This window comes from Sorex fumeus, unplaced genomic scaffold (genome assembly GCF_029834395.1).
Source record: "Sorex fumeus unplaced genomic scaffold, SorFum_2.1 ptg000092l, whole genome shotgun sequence".
Lineage (NCBI taxonomy): Eukaryota > Metazoa > Chordata > Mammalia > Eulipotyphla > Soricidae > Sorex > Sorex fumeus.
Genome location: NW_026606149.1, coordinates 4853636 through 4879419, shown reverse-complemented (window position 1 = coordinate 4879419; position 25784 = coordinate 4853636). Strand labels below are relative to the sequence as shown.

General features: G+C 37.7%; 1 protein-coding gene across 1 annotated transcript in view; it reads right to left on the bottom strand.

Annotated features, from left to right (window-relative positions):
* Nucleotides 1–284: 284 nt before the first annotated feature.
* The window catches only part of CCDC102B (coiled-coil domain containing 102B), a 331610-nt gene continuing 306110 nt past the window's right edge, over nt 285–25784 (bottom strand). Inside the window, exons 12-13 of the mRNA XM_056131520.1 lie at nt 3069–3172; nt 285–357 (exon numbers count right to left, since the gene is read on the bottom strand). Of these exons, the coding sequence (XP_055987495.1) occupies nt 306–357; nt 3069–3172 (156 nt within the window). The 3' untranslated portion in view covers nt 285–305. The remainder of the gene's footprint in view (nt 358–3068; nt 3173–25784) is intronic.

The following is a 25784-nucleotide window of genomic DNA, read 5'->3' as shown; positions in this document are numbered from 1 at the left end:
CCTGGGAATGTTACATGTTATAAGTAACAAGCTCAAGGTCACAGAAATAATAAATAGCAAAGCCTTTCAGCTCTACTGGTAAGAATATAGCTGGTGAAAATTCTAATCAAAAGTTTCTCTTTTGTGGTGAATTGTGATGGTGCCAGGTCTAAGATGCGTCTGTGTATGCAGAGGTCTTTATAGAAAGACGCGGGGTCCACTGTTCTCTCCTGTTTCACCTGGGTAGATTTGAAACCCTCTTTGGCTGGCAGGATCTGAGAAGGCACCTTGGGCGGCTTCATAGAAAGTCCCCGTTGAGGTCAGACTCACATGGAGATGCTTGGCTTAACCATGAGACAGCAAGAGGTTCCTGAGGGTCTGAAAGGGGTAGGAGATACGTGGATAAAGGAATTTTGCACATTCTCGCCAGGCAGCCTGTGAAATGCCGCTCTAAGTGAAACCTCAGTAAACTCTCTGCTTTTGTAACATGGAAATTGATTGATTCTGAATAATATTTACTCTTGGACATCCATTATGTTTACTTGACTTAAGCCTCAGTTGCCCTTAGATTGAACTTAGTTCCTTACACCCGAAAAGGTGGGTCCACCCGAGTTGTAAGCTACCCTGGCTCCAACGGGACAGCTTAAGCACCATAAGTGTGATCAATTAAAAGGACGTTCATGAAACAAACTCTGTCATGAACCAAAAAGAAGTAACTGAATAATGACCGTGGCTGCTGTTAGGCAAAACTAACCTGGCCCGAGGACTGTAGACAGAGAAATATAGCAGGATGTCCCCAAGAAAAGGTACCCTTTGAGCTTAATCTAGGGTATAGATAAAAGCCTATATCTCTGTATTCATGCAAAATGACTAGATTGTTGTTAAGAAGTACATTTAATATGATTGTTTACATGGATTACCAGCAAAGGAAAGGAGAAAGCAATGAGCGCTTAGCTGGAATTCCGCCCTTAGGTGGATCTCCTGGTAGGAATCAAGAATGCTGCAGCCTAGCATGATACTTTCCATGTAGTACCACTTGGATGTAAATTTCATGATTTCATCTTTTCTAACAGCTGCATAGTACTCCATTGTGTAGATGTGCCAAAGTTTCTTAAGCCAGTCATCTGTTCTCGGGCACTCAGGTTTTTTCCAGATTCTGGCTATTGTAAAGAGTGCTGTGATGAACAAACAAGTGCAGATGTCATTTCGACTATTCTTTTTTGCCTCTCTGGGATATATTCCCAGGAGTGGTATTGCTGGGTCAAATGGGAGCTCAATTTCTAATTTTTGGAGGATCCTCCCAGGATGGGAGAAGCATGCTGAAAGTAGACTATAGACAAAACATGATTGCCACTCAATGCCTCTTTTGCAAACCACAACACCCAAAAGGAGAGAGAGAACAAAAGGGAACGCCCTGCCACAGAGGCAGGGTGGGATGAGGGGGATGGGGGTAGGAGGGATACTGGGATCCGTGGTGGTGGGAAAAGGGCACTGGTGGAGGGATGGGTATTTATTTGATCATTGTATAATTGAAACCCAAGCACGAAAATTTTTAAGTCTACAACTGTGCCTCATGGTATTTCACTAATAAAAATTAAAAAATAAATAATGCTGCAGCCCCTAGAAGAGATTCTGTCCAGAGTGGATCTCCTGGAAGAGCTTCCCCCAAAGGAGTGGCTTTACGTCTGCTCAAAGTTTATGTTAGTGCTCAACCGAACCTCTGTGCAATTGCTACCCATTCCCCGACCCTTCACAATTTCTCTATAATTAACACTGAGAGATTTGAACAATCAGCCACTGAATATCAACCGCTAGGTACCAGCCTGTGGCCCCTGTTCCTTCTTCCATTGGCTGGGGTGACAGTCACTTGCCCCTAACGCTCCAGGGACTCCCGGTGATCACGAGATGATGACAACAACAGTGCATCCCACTCAAGAAGTCACTGCTGACTCCGTCCCAGCCTGTCTTAGAGTAACCACTTTTTTTTAAATTTTTTTATTTTTATTTTTTTTATTTATTTTCTTACAGTTGTAGATTTACAATTTTTTTTGTGCTTGGGTTTCAATTATACAATGATCAGATACCCATCCCTCCACCAGTGCCCATTTTCCACCACCATGGATAATATCCCTCCCACCCCCATCCCCCCATCCCCCCTGTCTCTGTGGCAGGGCAATCCCCTGTGTTCTCTCTCTCCTTTTGGGTGTTGTGGTCTGCAAAAGAGGCATTGAGTGGCAAACATGTTCAGTCCATAGTCTACTTTCGACATGCATCTCCCCTCCTGGGAGGATCCTCCAAACATCCTTTATTTGGTGCTCCCTTCTCTATCTGAACTGCTAGAGTAACCACTTTACATTGCTGTTGGACGTTTCTGCAATTTTACTGCGGAGTATCAGGCAGAATCAAAGTCATTTTTGTCAGCATTGTTTGTAGCTTTTTCTATGCTCCAGATGTAGGATTATTACTTTTTAAAAGTTGTTTGTTTTTAATAAATCATGGTACATATCCTACCCTGTTCTTTTGGAAACTAATCAGTCAATGGTATCAAATACGCAACCAAGTGAAAAGCTTATAATTTATTTATTATTCATTTTTCAGATGGCATAACTTTGTGAAAAGTTATATTCTGAAGGCTTCGTTTTCTTTACAGAAACTTGGCATCATTTATAAACTAAAATTTTCAGTACAATTTCAAATTGTCTTTAATATAATATGCGACATCTATTAGGTTTCATCTCTTTTTAAAGGCTTTTTATCTACTAACTCAAGGATGGAAGCTCGTTTATTATTATTTCTCACTGGGAAAATGTTACTGATATTTAATAATATCACCCGCAAAAGAAATTAAGGTTTTCTGGTACAACATCCTAATTTGGAATGCAATGTCGTAAATAAAATGAGGGGCTGAAATGAATAGTACAGTGGGTAGTATGCGGCCGACCTCGGTTCGATCTCTGGCATCTCCAAACACTGCAAAGGGTGGTTCCTGAGTGCAGAGACAGAAGTAATCTCTGAGCATCGCCGGGTGTGACCCCAAAAGCCAAAAGAATAAATAAATAAATAAATAAACAAATAAATAAAATGATTACCGATTCTGTAAGTGCCGGAGTTCCGTTTCCAAGTTGTGATTTGTTTCTTTCTGCTCATCCAAAGCTCTCTGGAGTTTGTGGATCTGATGCCGGAAACCATCCAGCTAGAAGCAAATTGGAGAGCATTCACTGAGAGGAATTCATGTACATAGTTAGTTAGAGAAAAATATGCACCCGACCTGCAGAGACGACTTGGAGGGCTCGAGTGTTCATTTTGCACATCCCATTTCTCTGCCTCAATTCTCATAATTTCTCTGCCTGAAGTTCCCACACTACAGAATCAATCCCGGACACTACAGGGTCACCCACCCCCTGCACGGGTATGGCCCTAAAATAAATAAATTCATGTGAACCCTTGATTCTATGACAAAAAAGTTAATTTTGCTTCTAAGAATTATTATTTTTATTATTAACTTTACTTTTATTATTTTATTTTTGTTCCCTATTTTATCATCCAAATTTTTAAATGTATTTTATGATATATGATAACATAAAATGCACATGTACACAAGTTTAAACAGTGGACTGTGAAAAACCATTAAAGAGCTAAGATTTTAGCTTTGAACTTTCTTCAGAAAAAAAACTCCCGTAAATATTGATGTTGTGTCTCCCTACAATTTAAGCCTTGAAAAGCTATACATTGGCAAGTCATTTTGTTTTCTGTCTAAGGGGGATTTCATAGTATGTACTTAGGTGGTTCTATTGTCTTTCTTTAAAAATTCCTAGCAACCAAGTACTTCCATTTGAATATTTCAAAGTCTTGTGAAATTTTCCATGAAGATAGTAATATTATTTTTAAGGTCAATCAAATATTTCTTACTACGTACAATGTAAAACTACTACTAAGGCTGAAAAACAACCTAGTTTCATTATTCCCGAATCAGTGTTATGTAAATGAGATGAATAATACTGTTTTAGTTAAAATATATCATTTAATTAACACCCAAATATTCATTTTATTTCTGAGTTTAAAGCATTAACATTTTAATACACACAATTTGATTTCTACAAATCTTATGATTTTTATTGTTAATAGTATTACATTTTATGTAGATGATCTAAGATTAATTCCTTGCTAAAAAACTCATAGCAGACTTTTGCCACATTTGTAGACCACACTGTAGTCAATTTTATATGACGTGTTAGAAATTTTTTACAGCTGTTCTATGTTTGATAGTTTTCATTCTCTGTTAATATAACATTTGCTCACACATTAGCCTTATGTTGCATTTCAATTACACTTTATATCGTTTGTTATTCAACCAGTAGACAAAACTTGTCTACTTTATTAGATAAATAATATAATAGTATTAATATTTTATCTTATATGTTTCTTAATGTTTTCTATAAAGTTGCAGGAGATCTAGTATGCAGCCTGATTATTTTTGCTCGTTTTGTTTAATTTTTCATTGTTTGTAGAATAATCGGAACATTCAACATTTATGCTTCATTCTAATTCATGTTCAGAAACAATTTTAATCCTGTGGTATATGATAAAGATACAAATTATAAAAGAAAATAGGATAGTAATTATTTTTGACTGGAGTGCAATCTCATTGTCAACTTCTTTCTTAAATATCTACTTGGGAAAAAAGACCAGTCCAGAACGCAGGGACCAAGACTGTACTTTCAGGGATCATTTCTATAGTCTGTTACCAGAATGCACGTACCAAGAACAGTTCCAGTATAATTCCAGTATAATTTCATTTCTAAATGGAAAGGATTATTTAATGTTAAACTGTGAGTCTGATCATCATTCTTTAGACATTTTAACACAAATATCTGTATCTCATAAAGCTACTTTATGTCACTTAAGTTGGGGAAAAACAGTAATAAGCCTTGAGCACTGCCATGTAGACCACCCGTCCCCCCCAAAAATTATTCTCATATTGTTGTTAATAATTTATCACATTTCTTTTTTTTTTTGCTTTTTGGGGTCACATATGGCAATGCATAGTGGTTACTCCTGGTGCATGAGCTCAGGAATTACCCCTGGTGGTGCTCGGGGGACCTTATGGGATGCTGGGAATGGAACCCGGGTTGGCCACATGCAAGGCACATTATCTTCTCTTAAATGTCCTACTCTGCTCCTCCTAAGACCCTTAGAACTTTACACTTACACTATGATGTTATGAATCACCATAGAATCTTGTTAAGTTACAAATCATTTGTACTTTGTCCTGTTTCTCCAAACTGTAATCTTTCATGGCTACCCAAATGAGTAATTTGTTTTAGTAACTTTCATATGTTTGCTCAGATCTAAATCACTATATCACTGTCATCCCTTTGTTCATTGATTTCCTCTAGCAGGCACCAGTAACATCTCCATTCGTTCTAGCCCTGAGATTTTAGCAAGTGCCACATTGGAGGCTCTTTCAGGGTCAGGGGAATGAGACCCATCATTGTTACTGGGTTTTGGCGTATTGAATACGCCACAGGGAACTTGCCAGACTCTGCCGTTAGGGCGGGACACTCAGTAGCCTACAGGGTTCTCCAAGAGCGAGAACCGGTGCTGGGGGCAGTTGGTGGGTGTAACTGCTTAGCTACTGGAAGATGGGGGATCTGGGTGGAGAAGGCCCAGCCCCGATCCAAGCAGCCTTGAAGATCTCAGTCGTGTGTCCCACACACCTGGGTTCCACTGCTGGTTCCTTCATGTGTGAGGCTCGTCCAAATGTGTGAGAGTGGTCTTAAGTATGGCTGTGGCTGGTTCGGGAGGTCTTCAGCTGCCAGGGTTATGGTCAGGGTGGGGAAGGAAATTCAACCTGCCCCACTCCCAGGGGCCCTGGGAGGACAGCCAGGCAAGGAGGCAGGAGACCCTGCCAGATCTAAATACCCCACATTGAATAGCTTTTACATTGAAAATTCCCCAAAAAAGAGGACCAGAAAGATCACAAAGTCACAGCTTTGCACATAACTGACCCAGGTTGGATCCTTGTTACACCAAGAGTGGCCCTGAGCACAGATCCAAGAGTAAGGACTGAGCACCATTGGGTATGGCCCAGAAATAAAAAAAATAAATTAAATTTACTGAAAAAAGAAAGAAAGAAAGAAAGAAAGAAAGAAAGAAAGAAAGAAAGAAAGAAAGCTGGTGTTAGTTTCTGACAGTGATATGATTTATGTATTGTCTTTATCTTTCTCCGCTAGAATGAAAATTCAATGCAGAAGTAGTATTCATTTTATTCTTATAAATATTTCATATGATTTCAAGTGTTTGTATGTTAAAGAAATAGATATGTTAACATAAATATTTTAAAGAATAAATAAATTAATAAACAAAAAGCTAATACTTTTGTTTAAAGTATTAGCTAAAAATTAGGCTAAAGCTTAAAAAATTTTTCCATGACTCTTAAATGAAATTCAGGGTGGGGAAGGAAATTCAACCTGCCCCACTCCCAGGGGCCCTTACATAAATGACTGCAGAATAATTATTTTGTTCCTATCACTACACTGTAAGGTCCCAGATACTTGCCGCCAACCTGGGTAGATTCTTCAAAATTGAGCAATTCAGAAATATCCATTTAAATTTTTATAGTAGACTAAAATCAACAATGTAACAAAAGTACAGGCTATAATCTTAGCCTCTGAGATTAGCTGACAGGAGAAAGAGAATGTGGGGAGGATGCTTGGACTCCAAGCACCTGAGATGGTCCCCTTGGCCCTAGTAGAAGTTATCCCTGAATGCAGAGCCAGGAGTAAGTCCTGAGCACACAGTGGTGTGTCCCTTCAAACAGAAAAAAAAACAAGGAAAGAGAAAGGAAAGAAAATAGGAAAGGGAAGGGAAGGAAGGGAAGGGAAGGGAAGGGAAGGGAAGGGAAGGGAAGGGAAGGGAAGGGAAGGGAAGGGAAGGGAAGGGAAGGGAAGGGGAGAGGCCACAAAGATTTGTAAACATTTTTGTTTATGAAGCAATTATGTTCATTTTGTCTTTGGAAATAAGAAAAATAGAGAGAGAGAGAAGAAAGGGGATGTCTTTTAGACTCCATAGACCAAGGCACACACATCACTTTGTTTTGTATTATGCCCTTACATAAATGGAGAGTCACAGCCCAGAGGCTGAAATGACGAGTTAAGCTCCTGTTGCCCTGAAGAGTCCTTTGGGCCAGTCTGCTCCAACTGTTTCGTGACAGACAGTCACGATGGGGTGTCTGTATATTCTTCCCAGTTTGGATTTTGATTAGGAAAATGAGAAATGATGCTGCAAACTAGTTAAGGGTTCTACTCAATAATTTCCTTAACACCAATCATGTGATGCTGTCTTTGTAATAAGTGACCAAGCATCACAATTAACAAATCTCAATTAATATTATAAAATTGAAGCCGTTAGTTTGTGTTATTGTATTTAATATTATACCACAATATGTTATCTATAACCCCTAAATCATACAAATTAAGAGAAACAGTTTATTAAAAATTTGGTGATTTTTTGTGGAAAATAATTGCCTGTTGATAAGCTTACATATGGAGGCTGTGTTATGGTTCTGATATCAAAATTCCTCTTAAATCTTCAAATGAAATATAGAACTACTTCTCTGAAAATAATCAAATTCTGAGATTTTAAATATTTCTAAGGTAGTATTTGTCGGTGGGCCCCACGGGTGACTTAGGTGACTCCAGTTAGGGCTGGAGCGATAGCACAGCGGGTAGGGCGTTCGCCTTACGAGCGGCCAACATGGCCGACCCGAGTTCGATTCCTCCGCCCCTCTCGGAGAGCCCGGCAAGCTACCGAGAGTGTTCGATATGCCAGACACAGTAACAACAAAGTCTCCAATGGAGACGTTACTGGGCCCGCTCGAGCAAATCGACGATCAACGGGAGGGCCTTTACCTTTTACCTAAGGTAGTAAAAATTTAAATAAGATTTCCACAATGTGTGACTTACCAGAGTTATTTTTGTTTATTTACAGATCTTATTTGCTTACAAGTAATAAAATTTTATTTTATTCGACTTTAAATCTTTCATGAAAATTGGCTAGTACATCCTTGGTTACTGACAGTTCTTAAGGTCTTTAAGAATCAACTAACAGTCTGGCTTTGGATAAAAATATTGCTTTGGATAAAAAAAAATAGGTCAAGGAACTAAAGTACATACATAAATGCAGAAGTCCCAAGTTTGATCCCTGAACATTACTGTTGTTGCCTCATAAAAAAAAAGAATTACTGAATTAATTTTTTAACCTTGAAATCCTTCAAGTTTTCTAATAAGCTCTGTAACAATGCAACTGAAGATAGTTTGAGAAGTATAAGACATGGTTTGCATGGAAAAGCCCTGGAGAGTTCTCTACCTACACTCATCAATGTAAAGGTGTGGACATACAGTTAATGCTCCAATAGTAATAGCCAATAATAGTATGATAGCAGATCCTGAAATTAATTCTCAAGAATTGAGTCTGTTTGGGTCAGAGATAGATCAACCAGCACAAGAAGCACTAGACTTGATCCCAAGAACTACTAGGGTCCCCATGCACTACTGTGTGTGCATCACCCACCAAAAATTAAAATAAAGGACAAGAACCATGTGGGTTGGCTAATGGAGGAGAATAAGGTAGAATGATAGGGGCCTGGAGACAGTTTCAGACAGAGGCCAGTTACTCCAGGACAATGTAGGGCAGAGATGCTGTATTCCTAAAACATTATTAAACATTATTACTGTAAATCATGGTGCCTAATAAAATATTTTTAATTAAATTAGCATCCAAATATTAGGATATTTCAGCTGAATAACATAATATGAATTTCACTCTTTAGAACAAAAGGCATAAGGTTGGCTTAAAGTTGGATTGGACCTTGAACTATTTTTTTTGCGATATTATAATTTATAATAATGCTCTTATCCCAGGACCCTCCACCATTCCTTCTGCCCTTGCAGTTCCCAGTTCTATGCTTCAGGAATTATTCATATTAGAGATTATCTAATCCCTTCATTTCTCTATACTCTGTGTAAAAGCAAGATCATCTGGTATTTAACTTTTACTTTCAGACTTGCTTCGGTTCTTTATGAAATGAGCCTGGTTCAGACAAGAAATTCCTGTCTATTTTGGAAAACAGAAGAGTTTTCTATAAGTGGACTTCACAGCAAATGTAATGATGAAAATTGATGTTCCATGACTTCAACCAGTTGTTTACCAAAGTTTTTTTGTCATCTTAGTCACAAGAAGCCGGACTAATTTCCCCAATGGCTATGCATTAAGCGCCAGTGTTTCTTTCTCCTTAGGAACACACGAGGGTAAGTCCATTAAAAAAATATATCAGCAGTCTTAATAACAAGGCTGAGCAGGAAAAAAGTCTTACAACTTAGTTCCTGAGTCCAATACTTGATAAAAGAGCTATAGAAGTAAAGACGAAGTTCTACACACAGAAGGATGGATCAATGAATAAGATTGCACCCAGATCCATAGATAGTTATCCTTATTGTCTATAGGATTTTGATTTAGTCGTCAGAATATTTCATGGGAAAAGAAAATGTTTATAATAAATAGTTTTGAATAAAATGTATGCTCATAAGCAACCATTAAAATTAAACTATTTTACATCATTTGTAAAACTTCATTTAGTTGAATCATAGACCTAAATGTAAGAGCTATTTAGAATATAATACACAAGTTTATCTTCATGGCATTGAATTGGGAAACATTTTAACCTACAACACTAGAGCATTAATAATAATAAAATATTAAATAATTTAAAATAATTTAAAATATTGAAATAATTTAAGAGATCTATTAAGGTTTAAAATGTCTTTATCACCATACATATTATAAAATGTTTATAAACATTATATCTGAGAAGAAAGTTGCATCCAAAATATACTAAGAATGAGACAATAATAAGGAAAATATGACTAAAAATAGGCAATAAATATACATTTTCACTCAAAAATAAATTTTCAGTCAAAGTATATAAACATGACCATCATTAAGAAAAAAAATTAAAACTACAATGTGATATCTTTTTACACCCATGAAGTTAATCATAACAAGTTAAAAGTACTAGAATATAAGTGTTGGTGAACACATAGAAAAGTTGGAATATTCAGATACTGCTTGTGATAAGGAAAAGTTATAGCCACTTTGAAAAATAGTTTGAGAATGCTTAAATTTTTGAACATTTAATCTCAATGTCTTTGATTCATTTTTAAAGGATTGTATCTAATGTGAAATATAGCTTCAGTTGTCTTCCTTCCTTCCTTCCTTCCTTCCTTCCTTCCTTCCTTCCTTCCTTCCTTCCTTCCTTCCTCCCTCCCTCCCTCCCTCTCTCCCTTCCTCCCTCCTTTCTCTTTCTCTTTTTCTTTTCTTTTTCTTCCTCCCTCCCTCCCTCCCTCCCTCCCTCCCTCCCTTCCTTCCCTCCCTCCCTCCCTCCCTCCCTCCCTCCCTTCCTTCCCTCCCTCCCTCCCTCCCTCCCTCCCTCCCTCCTTCCTTCCTTCCTTCCTTCCATTCTTTCTTTCTCCCTCTTCCCTTCCTTCTTTCTTTTCTTTTTTCCCCTCTTTGTTTTGTATGTGGCTATCCAGTTTGCCCAGCACCATTTGCTGAAGAGGCTATTCTCACTCCATTTCAGACACCCAGATCCTTTGTCTTAGATTATCTGCCCATAGATACGGGGGGTTATACCGGGCTCTCGATTCTAATACGTCCCTCATTCTCTCCTTCTATTTGCACTATGCTATTTGGGTTACTAAAGCTTGAAAGTATAATTTCAAGTTAGGAAATGGGGTACCTTCTAGTTTCTTATTTCCTATAAAGGCTTTGGTTATTCATGGTGTTGATAAATTAATAAAAATGGCATTGGTGATCTAAGTTCTTAAAGAATGTAGTTGGAATTTTGATGGGAATTGTGCTGAATCTATAATACTTTGGAAAAGATGGTTATTTTGACTAAGTTGGTTCTTCCAATCTGTGTACATGGAATTTTTCTATTCCATGGTGTCCTCTTCTATGCCTATTAGAATTTCAGGATAATTCTTCTTATATATAAACATCATATCAGATGAATCATCTTCTACTATCCTCTGAGAATCTAAATAGTAGAAACCGCTACCAGGGATCAAACAGAAATGGTCAGTCTGACAGAATGATGATTGATGGTTGTGGTAAGAGAATAGGGAATAATTGTTAATGGTTAAGTATTTTCTTAGGGACATGAGAATATTTTAAAATTATATTGCAATGATTATCACACAACTGGTTATCTAAAACCTATTGAATTTATTGAAATTTTAATGGGCAAATTTTATGAACTGTGAATGAGCAAAAAAACTGCTGAGGATAAAAGTAAAGTTGACATGCATTTTATATAGCTGTTCTATTGATCCAAATAAAATTATAGAGTACACACATAAAAATATACAGTGACTGAATTTTTTAATAACATTACTTTAAAGTATATTAATCAAGATACCTGGATTATTTAGTGATTGACATTTATAAACAAAGTATTGTTGAAAAAGTTTATTGCAACTAAGATCTACTTTAATTTGTAATAAATTAAGCCACTGACATGACCTGTCTGTGCTAAACATTTAGTTATACAATGCTGGTGATACTTAATTAATGACCTGATGAGCATAAACTGAGAATTTGTTTAGGGTACCATAGAAACTGCAGAATCAAAGCAATGCTATCAAGTGGCAAATTTTGTAGTTCAGAGAACACCTCAGGGGTAGGAATTGGATCATCTGGGAAAACAGTATTTTCAGTGTGCTAAGGGACAGTTGATAGGCATAGGTAAGGGACATTTAATTTTGGCATTAATTGTATTGAAATTAAAGACAACTCTAAAGAGTCTCTTTCTATAGAGTAGAATAGTCTCAGAAGATGTTCGACAAAGTATATTTGATTTGTAACCAGGATCTCACAAAGATTTTTATAAGGATCTTTACATTAAAACTAATTTCGAGTTGCATTTAATCTGAGTAATAGGCACAATTGTTTGTACAGAGAAAACAATATTTTAAATGACAAAGGCAAATCTTGTCAAATAATATTATTTCTTGATAGCACCACTTGTGTGTAAACATCATATTATGATATGTACACTTCCTACTCTGCTAAATATGAATAGCAGAGACCACTACCAAGAACCTAGAAATCCTTCCTTCCCTATTTTATCTTTCTCAATTAGCACACAGCAGATGTCTGCTTTCAGAAGGGAGATTTTAAGAGCATTGGGCTTTTTGCCTCTTTGCCTTTGGATATTGGAAAGAATTCCAGCATCATGAAATTCAATGAAAGAAATGAAATTGCCATTTTTATCCCAGGTTTCAGTCTGTCACAACAAGCCATGAATCACTAAGCTTAATATCCAACTGCTATTGAATCTAAGTATAAACATCTAGCATCTTTTGTTATTTGAACAAAAGAAAAGGAAATTATGGAAACATCAGTTACAGAAATGTAAAATAAAGCATGATTAAAATTATGAAACTCCCTTGAAGGAATTTAAAGTGTAGGAATAAGACAATTCAGCATAAAATAGTTGATCTACTTTGTTTTATATTTATGATGCGGTCTGGTAACCCTACCTAGTAGCTCTCTCTCAAGCAGCTCAATTCAGTTATTAGAACAGTATCTGTCACACAATAGGCCAGCTACACAAGTACCATCAGCTAGTGAATTGGAGACTAGATTATACAAAGATATAGAGAAAAGGTCCATAAAACATAGAAAATTGGTTTTTTAAGAGTTACATAACTTGAGTCCAAAACAAACAAATCTTAAAGGAGAATGCTAAATACCAGCACGTAACCCTGCAAATTGGTTACAACTAAAACACAACCTTTCATAAAAGCAAAAATTAGATATCTGGGAAACATTGTAAAATCTAAGTAAAATTTGAAACAAGGATGAGTAGAAAAGAAAAAGTCTACAAAACACATCCTTAAGAAGTTTACCAAAAGTTGTGCAGTAAGAAAACAAATTACATGACGGGGAATGTTATACTCAAGATTAGATCAAGTCCTTTAATTTATAATCTAATAACTCACAGATGAATGGAAGGTCCTTATCATCTAATATTTTCAAGTTAATAAAGAAGCCTTAAGTTCTTAGAATCATAATTTTCATAGTTAGAAATAGAATTTCCAAAATGAAAAAACATATGTAAAGAAAATTGTCCTGCATTTTTAAGGATGAATCTCTTTTCGGTTAAAAAAAATCTTAGTGCACTTATTATATGGGTTTCCTCCCTGAGATAGAAATCAAAACAAAGCAAATCGTTCTTTGGGTTGAATAACATACAAACACACAAACATAAACTACGCACTCTTCCCTTTAAGAGGAAGATACAGACTTCCTGAAGAACGTTTGCAACAGTACATGACCTCTAAGTGTGGCCACTGGTTACCTGCTTATGGAAGTCTTAAAAAACAGGATGCAATTGTTTCTAAAATCAAATGTGTGATGTTTCTAAAAACAAAAATAGGTACCTCATTATCACTTGAATTATATTTAAACTTCTGAGTTCTAAATACTTGCATGAAATGTCTCCTGCGATGGGTTATTTTATAACTAGACCAATAGCCACGACTTCCCATCAGGATACTGTGATTAATTCCCTCTGAATAATTTAAGACTATTATCTGAAATAATCACCATTTACAACAGCAGCTGAATTGCTCAGAATAAGGGAAAATGGGGAATTAACTGGTACATTAGGACAAGCGCTTAACGTATGGTAAAAATATTTAAATCGTTTACATATTTCTTCATAAAAATGTGATCAACGTAGATTTTTATCTTTTAAAACGGTTAAGCTATTTTAAATAACAAGAAATTATAAATAGTAATGTAGTCATGATTTATAAAATTTAAACAGTATTGAAATAAGAAGCATTTATTCCACTAAATAGTAAGTAGAATAAAGTTGGCACACTTTTATCTTAATTTAATTCCAACATATCACTTCCAGTCATAGCATTAGTGATATTGCAAAAGTCAAAAGGATCTCATTAGCGCTGATGGGATAAAGACAGATACCCAACATTTAAAGCACATTCCTTCAAATAGAAATCCAACCCTGCACAAAACTACTGATAAAATGGCAAGCATTCTTTTGAATAACTTTCTGATTTCAAAAATTTAAATGCATTTCTTTGCTCCTTTCTTAGAACATAAATGTTGCCTGCCATTGGAATCCCTGACCGAATTGTAAATTGTATGACCTGTCATTTATTTGATGGTACTGATGTACAGTCAATGTTGTGAAAATGAAAAAGTGAAAACCATTGTTACACTCTTATGAAAGTAATTTTGACCCCAAGACCCTCCAGAGATTCCTGGTACCCTCAGAATTGAGTGCTAATAGTTCAAAGAATGTTTCCCCAATGAAGTAGACTTCAAGTTGAATGAGCACAAAACAAGATTGGTTTGATTTCTAGCTAGAAGTTTCTAAAGGGGTAAATTAAATAAACTGAAGCTGGACACTTATCATCTTCATTAAATATAAACTGGGAAGCATATACCTCAATGTAGTGAGAAATGGAAACTTGCTACATTTAGAATTCCATACAATATATACGATAAAAGACAGCGGTTTGGGATAGAGAGATAGTGTAGGAATTAAGGTCCTTGCCTTGCATGTCACTGATCATGGATTGATACCAGAACCACATATGATTCCTCAAAGTCAGAGCTGATACTTGAGCACAGAGCCAAAAGTAAGCCCTGAGATCCTTTGGAAATAATAGCTTCCAAATCAAAGGTTTTTATTTTTCAAAATAAAAAATATATCATCTTGAAATTCTGTCATCCTGTTCAATTAAGATTACGTGTAAAGACTTTTGGAGATTTCCTTCAACAATAGCCTACAAGTTCTAGCTATTGAGCTTCCTGATTTTAAAAAAAAACTATTGAAGTGAATATGAAAAGCAAACAAAAATGCATTGCACGAGAATAAATAAGGTAGGGAGCAATTTGAAAAAAATACAAATGCCATTTGGGAGTTAACAGTACAAGTCTAGCTTTTAAAATTACACATGTATTCTTCTGCCTACCTAGATCATCAGGTTAACCAGTAGAGGTCAACATAAGTTTTACACAGCTGTAGGATGAGAAGATATTCAGTTTACCCTTGGGAAATCCATTTTCCTCAATTTGGATAAGGATAGAATTTATGTGCGAAATTTAACAATATCACACATTTTAATCATAAAATGACTGTAGATAGTTAATCACAGAAAGGAAATTCTATCTTCTTTAAGAATTCATATAGATTAAAGAAAGATTCCTGTAGCGAAGCACTGCAATTTACAATGTCTAGAGTTATGTTCACTCTGTTGTTCAGGGAATTTTAGAAAAATTGCCCTCATTATATCCATTATACTCTACTTCATAAGACAACCTTATGAAGTATGCCCAAATATGCCTAAAGTTTAGAATGCAATTACATTTCTTCTTTCTGCAGTTGTTATTTAAATTATCTTTCCAAAGAACATCATATTCTCCTAATAGATAATATGCTATGAAGCATGTTATTTTATTATTGGTTTTCAGGCCACAACTGGTGAAGCTTACCGGTTATTCCTGGATCTGAATGTTTTCATGAAACAAAAATTCTGACTTAGAGGAAAACTTTGTTTCCTTGGTGACCAGTAATTTGGAACTCAAATCATTTCTCAAAGTATTTGTAATCCAATACTGTAAATAAAACTCTTTTTTTTTCATTTGTAAAAAAAATAAAAGCCAGACGTTATCTGTTTTGTTATCAAATAAAAAATAGATACTATATGAAAACGTTGCAGCCCGGCAAGCTACTGAGAGTATTCGATATGCCAAACACAGTAACAACAAAGTCTCAAATGGAGACGTTACTGGGCCCGCTCGAGCAAATCGACGAACAACAGGAGGGCCTTTACCTTTATCATTAAATGTATTGGATTAATTCTTTTATCTCTATGGTCATGCCATTTATTTCAACATCAAATATCTATAGGTGCTGTAATGATAATACTTAATCTCAGAGTTTTAGTAAAATGTATGAGATACTACAATTAAACTTGAGCTTTTATATATCTATGTGCTTTTTAAACAAATTATTGTATGATTTTATGTTTAACATTAGAACATTCAACTCAACTGTTAGAAAATGTAAGATTAAATGCTAACACTTGACCTAAGATCTAATTAGGTCAAGTCTGCATAATTTTTTCATATTTTTAAGATGATTTTCTTGCTGCCCTCAAAGGTTTCATTAAGTCAACTGCGTACACCTCTGGTGGTTTAATTTATATAATCCATTCTGTACATACATAAAATGTATCTCAGAATGAATGATTACTCCAAGGAACACTAGCACATATCTGAACCAGTCAACTTTTTTGCTCCCCTCCACCTTTTTCTTTCTGTTTGTGTTGTGGACACACCTTGAAGAGTTTTGAGGACTATGTGGTCCCAAAGCTCCAATCGGTGACCCAGCTCTGTCAGTCATCTCCCTGAGGCAGCCTTGATTCCATTCCTTCTCTAGTCCACTGTTCCAGATTTTATCTCCACAATTCTAAGCTAGATTGAGTTTATATTTTCATCTATTCAATTACAATTGCAGATAGGAAATTCGTCATTAAAAAAATGGAAGCCTTTGCCTGCAAGAAACACATCTCAATAGTCAAAGCAAACATAGACTCAGAGTCAAAGGCTGGAAAACAATCCTACAGGCAAACAGCTCCCATAAAAAAGCTGGGGTAGCCATCCTAATATCAGACCACATCGATTTCAGAGTGAGGAAGGTCATAAGAGACAGTGAAGGCCATTTCTTATTGATCAAAGGATCTGTACAACAGGAAGAACTTACAATAATAAATGTATATGCACCTAATGAGAGACCAGCAAAGTACTTAAAACAACTACTCATAGATTTGGAAAAAGACATCAATAGCAACACAATACTAGTGGGACACTTCAACACCGCTTTGTCACCTCTTGATAGATCAACCAGACTCAAGCTTAGCAAGGACATACTTCATTTGAGGGAAACAATGGAAGAAAGGGACTTAGTAGATATATACAGGACACTTCATCCACAAAAAGCTGAATACACATTCTTCTCAAGCGTACATGGAACATTCTCCAAGACAGACCACATGCTGAGCCACAAAACATGCCTCCATAAAATTAAGAAGACAGAGATTGTATCGACAATCTTCTAAGACCATAATGCGCTGAAATTAGAAGTAAATCACACACAAAAACAGAAAACTAAATCAAACACCTGGAAATTAAACAGTGCTCTATTGAACAACGAGTGGCTTAGACAGGAAATCAAAGAGGAAATCAAAAGATTCCTAGAAACGAATGAAAATGAGAACACGAGTTACCAAAACTAATGAGATACAGCAAAAGCTGTGTTAAGAGGAAAGTTTATAGCTCTACAAGCATTCCTCAGGAAGGAGGAGCGAGCACACATAAGTAACCTAACCTCACAGCTTAAGAGCTTGGAGAAGGACAAAAAAAAGGAGCACAACCCGAACAGGATAAAGGAAATAATAAAACTCAGAGCAGAGATTAACGAGATGGAAACCCAAAACACAATCCGAAAGATCAATGAAACCAAAAGCTGGTTCTTCGAGAAAATTAACAAGATTGATAAGCCTCTAGCAAAACTCACAAAGAAAGGGAGAGAGAAAACCCTAATAAACCGAATCAGAAATGAAAAGGGGGTCATTACAATAGAAACTACAGAAAATCAAAGGATCCTCAGGGAGTACTTTGAGAAATTGTATGCCACGGAACATCAAAACCTCGAGGAAATGGATAAACTCCTAGACTCCTACAGACTCCCAAGGCTGAACCAAGAAGACCTGGAATACCTAAACAGAACTATCACCATCAAGGAAATTGAAATGGTAATAAAAAGTCTCCCCAAGCACAAAAGTCCCGGCCCTGATGGATTCACTAGTGAATTCTTCCAAATCTTTAAAGAGGACTTACTCCCAATCCTCTTTAAGCTTTTCCACAAAATTGAAATATCAAAAACACTTCCGAACAGTTTCTACGAAGCAAATATCACACTGATACCAAAAGCAGACAGAGATACCACAAAGAAAGAGAATTACAGGCCGATATCCCTGATGAACACAGATGCAAAGATCCTCAAACAAACTACTAGCAAATAGAATCCAACTACTCATCAAAAAGATCATACACCGTGACCAATAGGATTCATCCCAGGGATGCAAGGATGGTTTAACATTCAGAAATCAATCTACATAATCCACCATATCAACAAAAGAAAAGATAAAAAGCATATGATCATATCAATAGATGCAGAGAAAGCATTTGACAAGGTCCAGCACCCCTTTATGATGAAAACCCTAGCCAAAATGGGTATAGAGGGGACTTTCCTCAACCTAGTTAAAGCCATCTACCACAAGCCTACAGCAAGCATCATCCTCAATGGGGAAAAAATGAGAGCCTTCCCTCTAAGATCAGGGGCGAGACAAGGATGCCCACTCTCTCCACTGCTGTTCAATATAGTACTGGAAGTACTTGCAATAGCGATTAGGCAAGAAAAAGATATTAAGGGCATTCAGGTAGGAAAGGAAGAAATCAAGCTCTCACTATTCGCAGATGATATGTTACTATACTTAGAGAACCCAATAACCTCCACCAAAAAACTCCTAGAAACAATAGACTCGTATAGTAAAGTTGCAGGCTATAAAATCAATACCCAAAAGTCCATGGCTTTCCTATCCTCAAACAGTGAGAGAGAAGAAAGCAACATGAAAAAACAATCCCGTTCACAATTGTGCCTCAGAAAATCAAGTACCTAGGAATCAGCTTAACTAAGGAAGTAAAGGACCTGTACAAAGAAAACTACAAAACGCTACTTCAGAAAATAAAAGAGGACATGAGGAAATGGAAAGATATCCCCTGCTCATGGGTCAGGAGACTTAACATTGTCAAAATGGCAACACTACCGAAAGCATTGTATAAATTCAATGCAATCCCTATAAGGATACCCATGACATTCTTCAAAGAAATGGAGCAAACACTCCTGAAATTTATATGGAACAATAAGCCCCCACGAATAGCTAAAGCAATTTTTGGGAAAAAGAAAATGGGAGGAATCAACCTCCCTAACTTCAAGCTCTACTACAAAGCAATAATAATTAAAACAGCGTGGTACTGGAACAAAAGCAGAACTGCAGACCAATGGAACAGGGTTGAATACACTGACATCTCCCCTCAATCATAAGATCATCTAATCTTTGATAAAGGTGCAAGAAATGTGAAGTGGAGTAAGGAAAGCCTCCTTAACAAATTGTGCTGGCATCACTGGACGGCTACATGCAAAAAAATGGGCTCAGAACTCTGCCTAACACCATGTACAAAGGTAAGATCAAAATGGATTAAAGACCTCAACATCAGACCAGAAGCCATAAGATACATTGAAGACAAAGTTGGCAAAACCCTCCATGACATTGAGGCTAATGGTATGTTCAAAGATGACACGCCACTGGCTGAGCAAGTGAAAACAGAGATAGATAAATGGGACTATCTTAAACTAAGAAGCTTCTGTACCTCCAAAGAAACAGTGACCAAAATACAAAGACAGTCTACAGAATGGGAAAGAATATTCGCCAAATACACATCTGACAAGGGGTTGATATCAAGGATATACAAAATACTGGTTGAACTCCACAAGAAGAAAACATCCAACCCCATCAAAAAATGGGGCAAAGAAATGAACAGAAACTTTCTCAAAGAAGAAATCCGAATGGCAAAAAAGCACATGAGAAAATGCTCTACATCATTAATCATCAGGGAGATGCAGATCAAAACCACAGTGAGATACCATCTCACACCTCAGAGACTGGCCCACATTCAAAAGAACAAAAGCAACCGTTGCTGGCGCGGATGTGGCGAGACAGGGACACTCCTTCACTGTTGGTGGGAATGCCGACTGGTTCAGCCCTTTTGGAAAACAGTATGGACGATTCTCAAAAAATTAGAAATTGAGCTCCCATTTGACCCAGCGATACCACTCCTGGGAATATATCCCAGAGAGGCAAAAATGTGTAGCCGAAGTGACATCTGCACTTGTTTGTTCATTGCAGCACTCTTTACAGTAGCCAGAAACTGGAAGAGACCTGAGTGCCCAAGAACAGATGACTGGTTAAAGAAACTTTGGTACATCTACACAATGGAGTACTATGTGGCTCTTAGAAAAGATGAAGTCATGAACTTTACATACAAGTGGTACAATATGGAAAGTATCATGCTAAGCGAAATGAGTCAGAAAGAGAGGGATAGACATAGAAAGATAGCATTCATCTGGGGGATATAAAATAATAAAATATGAGATTAATACCCAAGAATAGCTGAGAGCAACACCAGGAAAATTACTCCATAACATAGAGGCCAGCTGGGTATTCTAGGGGAAAGGACAATTCAGATAGAAAGGGGAACACCAAGTGGAGGGCGTTTGGAGGATCCTCCCAGGAGGGGAGATGCAGGTTGAAAGTAGACTGGACTGAACATGTTCACCACTCAATGCCTCTTTGGCTGATCACAACACCCAGGAGGAGAGAGAAAACAAAAGGGAATGCCCTGCCACAGTGGCAGGGGAGATGGGGGGATGGGAGGATGGGGGGGAGGGATATTATCCTGGTGGTGGAAAATGGGCACTGGTGGAGGGATGGGTATTTGATCGTGGTATGACCGAGATCCAAGCACAAAAATTTGTAAATCTACAACTGTACCTCATGGTGTTTCACTAAAAAAAAAAAAGACAAAGTTGGCGAAACCCTCCATGACATTGAGGCTAATGATACTTTCAAAGATGCCACACCACTGGCCGAGCAAGTGAAAACAGAGATAGATAAATGGGACTATCTTTAACTAAGAAGCTTCTGCACCTCCAAAGAAACAGTGACCAAAATACAAAGACAGTCTACAGAATGGGAAAGGATATTCACCGAATATACATCTGACAAGGGGTTGATAACAAGGATATACAAAATACTGGTGGAACTCCACAGGAAGAAAACATCCAACCCCATAAAAAATGGGGCAATTAAATGAACAGAAACTTTCTCAAAGAAGAAATCCGAATGGCAAAAAAAGCACATGAGAAAATGCTCTACATCATTAATCATCCGGGAGATGCAGATCAAAACCACAGTGAGATACCATCTCACACCTCAGAGACTGGCCCACATTCAAAAGAACAAAAGCAACCTTTGCTGGCGCGGATGTGGCGAGAAAGGGACACTCCTTCACTGTTGGTGGGAATGTCGACTAGTTCAGCCCTTTTGGAAAACAGTATGGACGATTCTCAAAAAATTAGAAATTGAGCTCCCATTTGACCCAGCGATACCACTCCTGGGAATATACCCCAGAGAGGCAAAAATGTGTAGTCGAAGTGACATCTGCACTTGTTTTTTCATTGCAGCACTCTTTACAATAGCCAGAAACTGGAAGAGACCTGAGTGCCCAAGAACAGATGACTGGTTAAAGAAACTCTGGTACATCTACACAATGGAGTACTATGTAGCTCTTAGAAAAGATGAAGTCATGAAATTTACATACAAGTGGTACAATATGGAAAGTATCATGCTAAGCGAAATGAGTCAGAAAGAGAGGGATAGACATAGAAAAATTGCATTCATCTGGGGGATATAAAGCAACAAAATATGAGATCAATACCTAAGAATAGCTGAGATCAACACCAGGAGGATTACTCCACAACTTAGAGGCCAGCCGGATATTCTAGGGGAAAGGGCAGTTCAGATAGAGAAGGGAACACCAAATGAAAGGTGTTTGGAGGATCCTCCCAGGACGGGAAATGCATGATGAAAGTAGACTATGGACTGAACATGATTGCCACTCAATGCCTCTTTTGCAGACCACAACACCCAAAAGGAGAGAGAGAACAAAGGGGAATGCCCTCCACAGAGGCAGGGTGTGAGGGGGGGGGGGGGGAAATGGGCACTGGTGGAGGGATGGGTATTTGATCATTGTATGACCGAAACTCAAGCACAAAGATTTGTAAATCTACAACTGTACCTCATGGTGCTTCACTAATAAAAAAAATGAAAAGATAAAAAGCATATGATTATATCAATAGATGCAGAGAAAGCATTTGACAAGGTCCAGCACCCCTTTATGATGAAAACCCTAGCCAAAATGGGTATAGAGGGGACCTTCCTCAACATAATTAAAACCATCTACCACAAGCCTACAGCAAGCATCATCCTCAATAGGGAAAAACTGAGAGCCTTCCCTCTAAGATCAGGGACGAGACAAGGATTCCCACTATCTCCACTGCTGTTCAATATAGTACTGGAAGTATTTGCAATAGCAAATAGGCAAGAAAAAGATATTAAGGGCATTCAGGTAGGAAAGGAAGAAATCAAGCTCTCACTATTCGCAGATGATATGTTACTATACTTAGAGAACCCAATAACCTCCACCAAAAAACTCCTAGGAACAATAGACTCGTATAGTAAAGTTGCAGGCTATAAAATCAATACCCAAAAGTCCATGGCTTTGCTATATGCAAACAGTGAGAGAGAAGAAAGCAGCATGAAAAAAACAATCCCGTTCACAATTGTGCCTCAGAAAATCAAGTACTTAGGAATCGGTTTAACTAAGGAAGTAAAGGATCTGTACAAAGAAAACTACAAAACGCTACTTCAGGAAATAAAAGAGGACATGAGGAAATGGAAAGATATCCCCTGCTCATGGGTCGGGAGACTTAAATTGTCAAAATGGCAACACTACCGAAAGCATTGTATAAATTCAATGCAATCCCTATAAGGATACCCATGACATTCTTCAAAGAAATGGAGAAAACACTCCTGAAATTTATATGGAACAATAAGCCCCCACGAATAGCTAAAGCAATTCTTGGGAAAAAGAAAATGGGAGGAATCAACCTCCCTAACTTTAAGCCCTACTACAAAGCAATAATATTTAAAACAGCGTGGTACTGGAACAAAAGCAGAACTGCAGACCAATGGAACAGGGTTGAATACACTGACATCTCCCCTCAATCATAAGATCATCTAATCTTTGATAAAGGTGCAAGAAATGTGAAGTGGAGTAAGGAAAGCCTCTTTAACAAATTGTGCTGGCATCACTGGACGGCTACATGCAAAAAAATGGGCTCAGAACTCTGCCTAACACCATGTACAAAAGTAAGATCAAAATGGATTAAAGACCTCAACTTCAGACCAGAAACCATAAGGTACATTGAAGACAAAGTTGGCGAAACCCTCCATGACATTGAGGCTAATGATACTTTCAAAGATGCCACACCACTGGCCGAGCAAGTGAAAACAGAGATAGATAAATGGGACTATCTTAAACTAAGAAATTTCTGCACCTCCAAAGAAACAGTGACCAAAATACAAAGACAGTCTACAGAATGGGAAAGGATATTCACCGAATACACATCTGACAAGGGGTTGATAACAAGGATATACTAAATACTGGTGGAACTCCACAGGAAGAAAATATCCAACCCCATCAAAAAATGGGGCAATGAAATGAACAGAAACTTTCTCAAAGAAGAAATCCGAATGGCCAAAAAGCACATGAGAAAATGCTCTACATCATTAATCATCAGGGAGATGCAGATCAAAACCACAATGAGATACCATCTCACACCTCAGAGACTGGCCCACATTCAAAAGAACAAAAGCAACCGATGCTGGTGCGGATGTGGCGAGAAAGGGACACTCCTTCACTGTTGGTGGGAATGTCCACTGGTTCAGTCCTTCTGGAAAACAGCATGGACGATTCTCAAAAAATTAGAAATTGAGCTCCCATTTGACCCAGCGATACCACTCCTGGGAATATATCCCAGAGAGACAAAAATGTATAGTCGAAGTGACATCTGCACTTGTTTGTTCATTGCAGCACTCTTTACAATAGCCAGAAACTGGAAGAAACCTGAATGCCCAAGAACAGATGACTGGTTAAAGAAACTTTGGTACATCTACACAATGGAGTACTATGTAGCTCTTAGAAAAGATGAAGTCATGAAATTTACATACAAGTGGTACAACATGGAAAGTATCATGTTAAGTGAAATGACTCAGAAAGAGAGGGATAGACATAGAAAGATTGCATTCATCTGGGGGATATAAAGTAACAAAATATGAGATCAATACCCAAGAGTAGCTGAGATCAGCACCAGGAGGATTACTCCATAGCTTAGTGGCCAGTCGGGCATTCTAGAGGAAAGGGCAGCTCAGATAGAGAAGGGAACACTAAATAAAGGGTGTTTGGAGGATCCTCCCAGGAGGGGAGATGCATGTCGAAAGTGGACTATGGACTGAACATGTTTGCCACTCAATGCCTCTTTTGCAGACCACAACACCCAAAAAGAGAGAGAGAACACAGGGGGTTGCCCTGCCACAGAGGCAGAGGGGGATGCGGGGATCGGGGTGGGGGGGATATTATCCATGGTGGTGGAAAATGGGCACTGGTGGAGGGATGGGTATTTGATCATTGTATAATCAAACCCAAGCACAAAAAATTGTAAATCTACCACTGTACCTCATGGTGTTTCACTAATAAAAAAATAAAAAAAAATTAAATAAAAGAAAAGAAAAGATGAAGTCATGAAATTTCCATACAAGTGGTACAACATGGAAAGTATCATGCTAAGTGAAATGAGTCAGAAAGAGAGGGATAGACATAGAAAGATTGCATTTATCTGAGGGATATAAAGTAAGAAAATATGAGATTAATACCCAAGAATAGCTGAGATCAGCACCAGGAGGATTACTCCATAGCTTAGTGGCCAGTCGGGCATTCTAGAGGAAAGGGCAGCTCAGATAGAGAAGGGAACACCAAATAAATGGTGTTTGGAAGATCCTCCCAGGAGGGGAGATGCATGTCAAAAGTAGACTATGGACTGAATATGTTTGCCACTCAATGCCTCTTTTGCAGACCACAACACCCAAAAGGAGAGAGAGAACACAGGGGATTGCCCTGTCACAGAGGCAGGGGGGAATGGGGGGATGGGGGTGGGGGAATATTATCCATGGTGGTGGAAAATGGGCACTGGTGGAGGGATGGGTATCTGATCATTGTATAATCAAACCCAAGCAAAAAATTTGTAAATCTACAACTGTACCTCATGGTGTTTCACTAATAAAAAATAAATAAAATAAAAAAATACCCCCCCAAAAATGGCAGCCTCTCTCTCTCTTGTTCACTATGTGTGCTTTTGAGATATGTCTGCATTCCATTAGCACAGACCCGCATGTGATTTGCCAATGCCTTGGCGTTAACAAAGCGGGTAAAGACACATCTAACAGGTGGAGAGAGGAAAATGGAAGTCTGGTGAGAGGCTAAAAGGGAACATACAATAAAGAAGAAATGGTTTGCATGAATGCCAGACAATGGAGATATTCCGTAAAGGGTGTGGTAGCAGGAACTTTGTAAATGTTCGAAGGAAATAGTGACTTTTCGGTAACCCACAGCTAGGATAATGGCATTACAATGATTTGTATCACAATGAACAAACACCGGAGTTTCTGTGTTGTGCCTATGATGTCCATGTTTTAGAAACATCCCAGAGGCTTTCCTGAGTGCTGGCACCATTAAAAGCTCATATGGAGCTTTTAATGGGAGTGCAGCTATTCCAATGGGAGTGAAGATAGTCAAGAGTTACACATCATTACAAATAGCCCTCCATTGTTGAAAGATGGAGGTGGGGAGATACAGCCTCTGTTTCAAGTTCACCTTGTGAATACCGTCTTGACAACAAGTGTTCTATT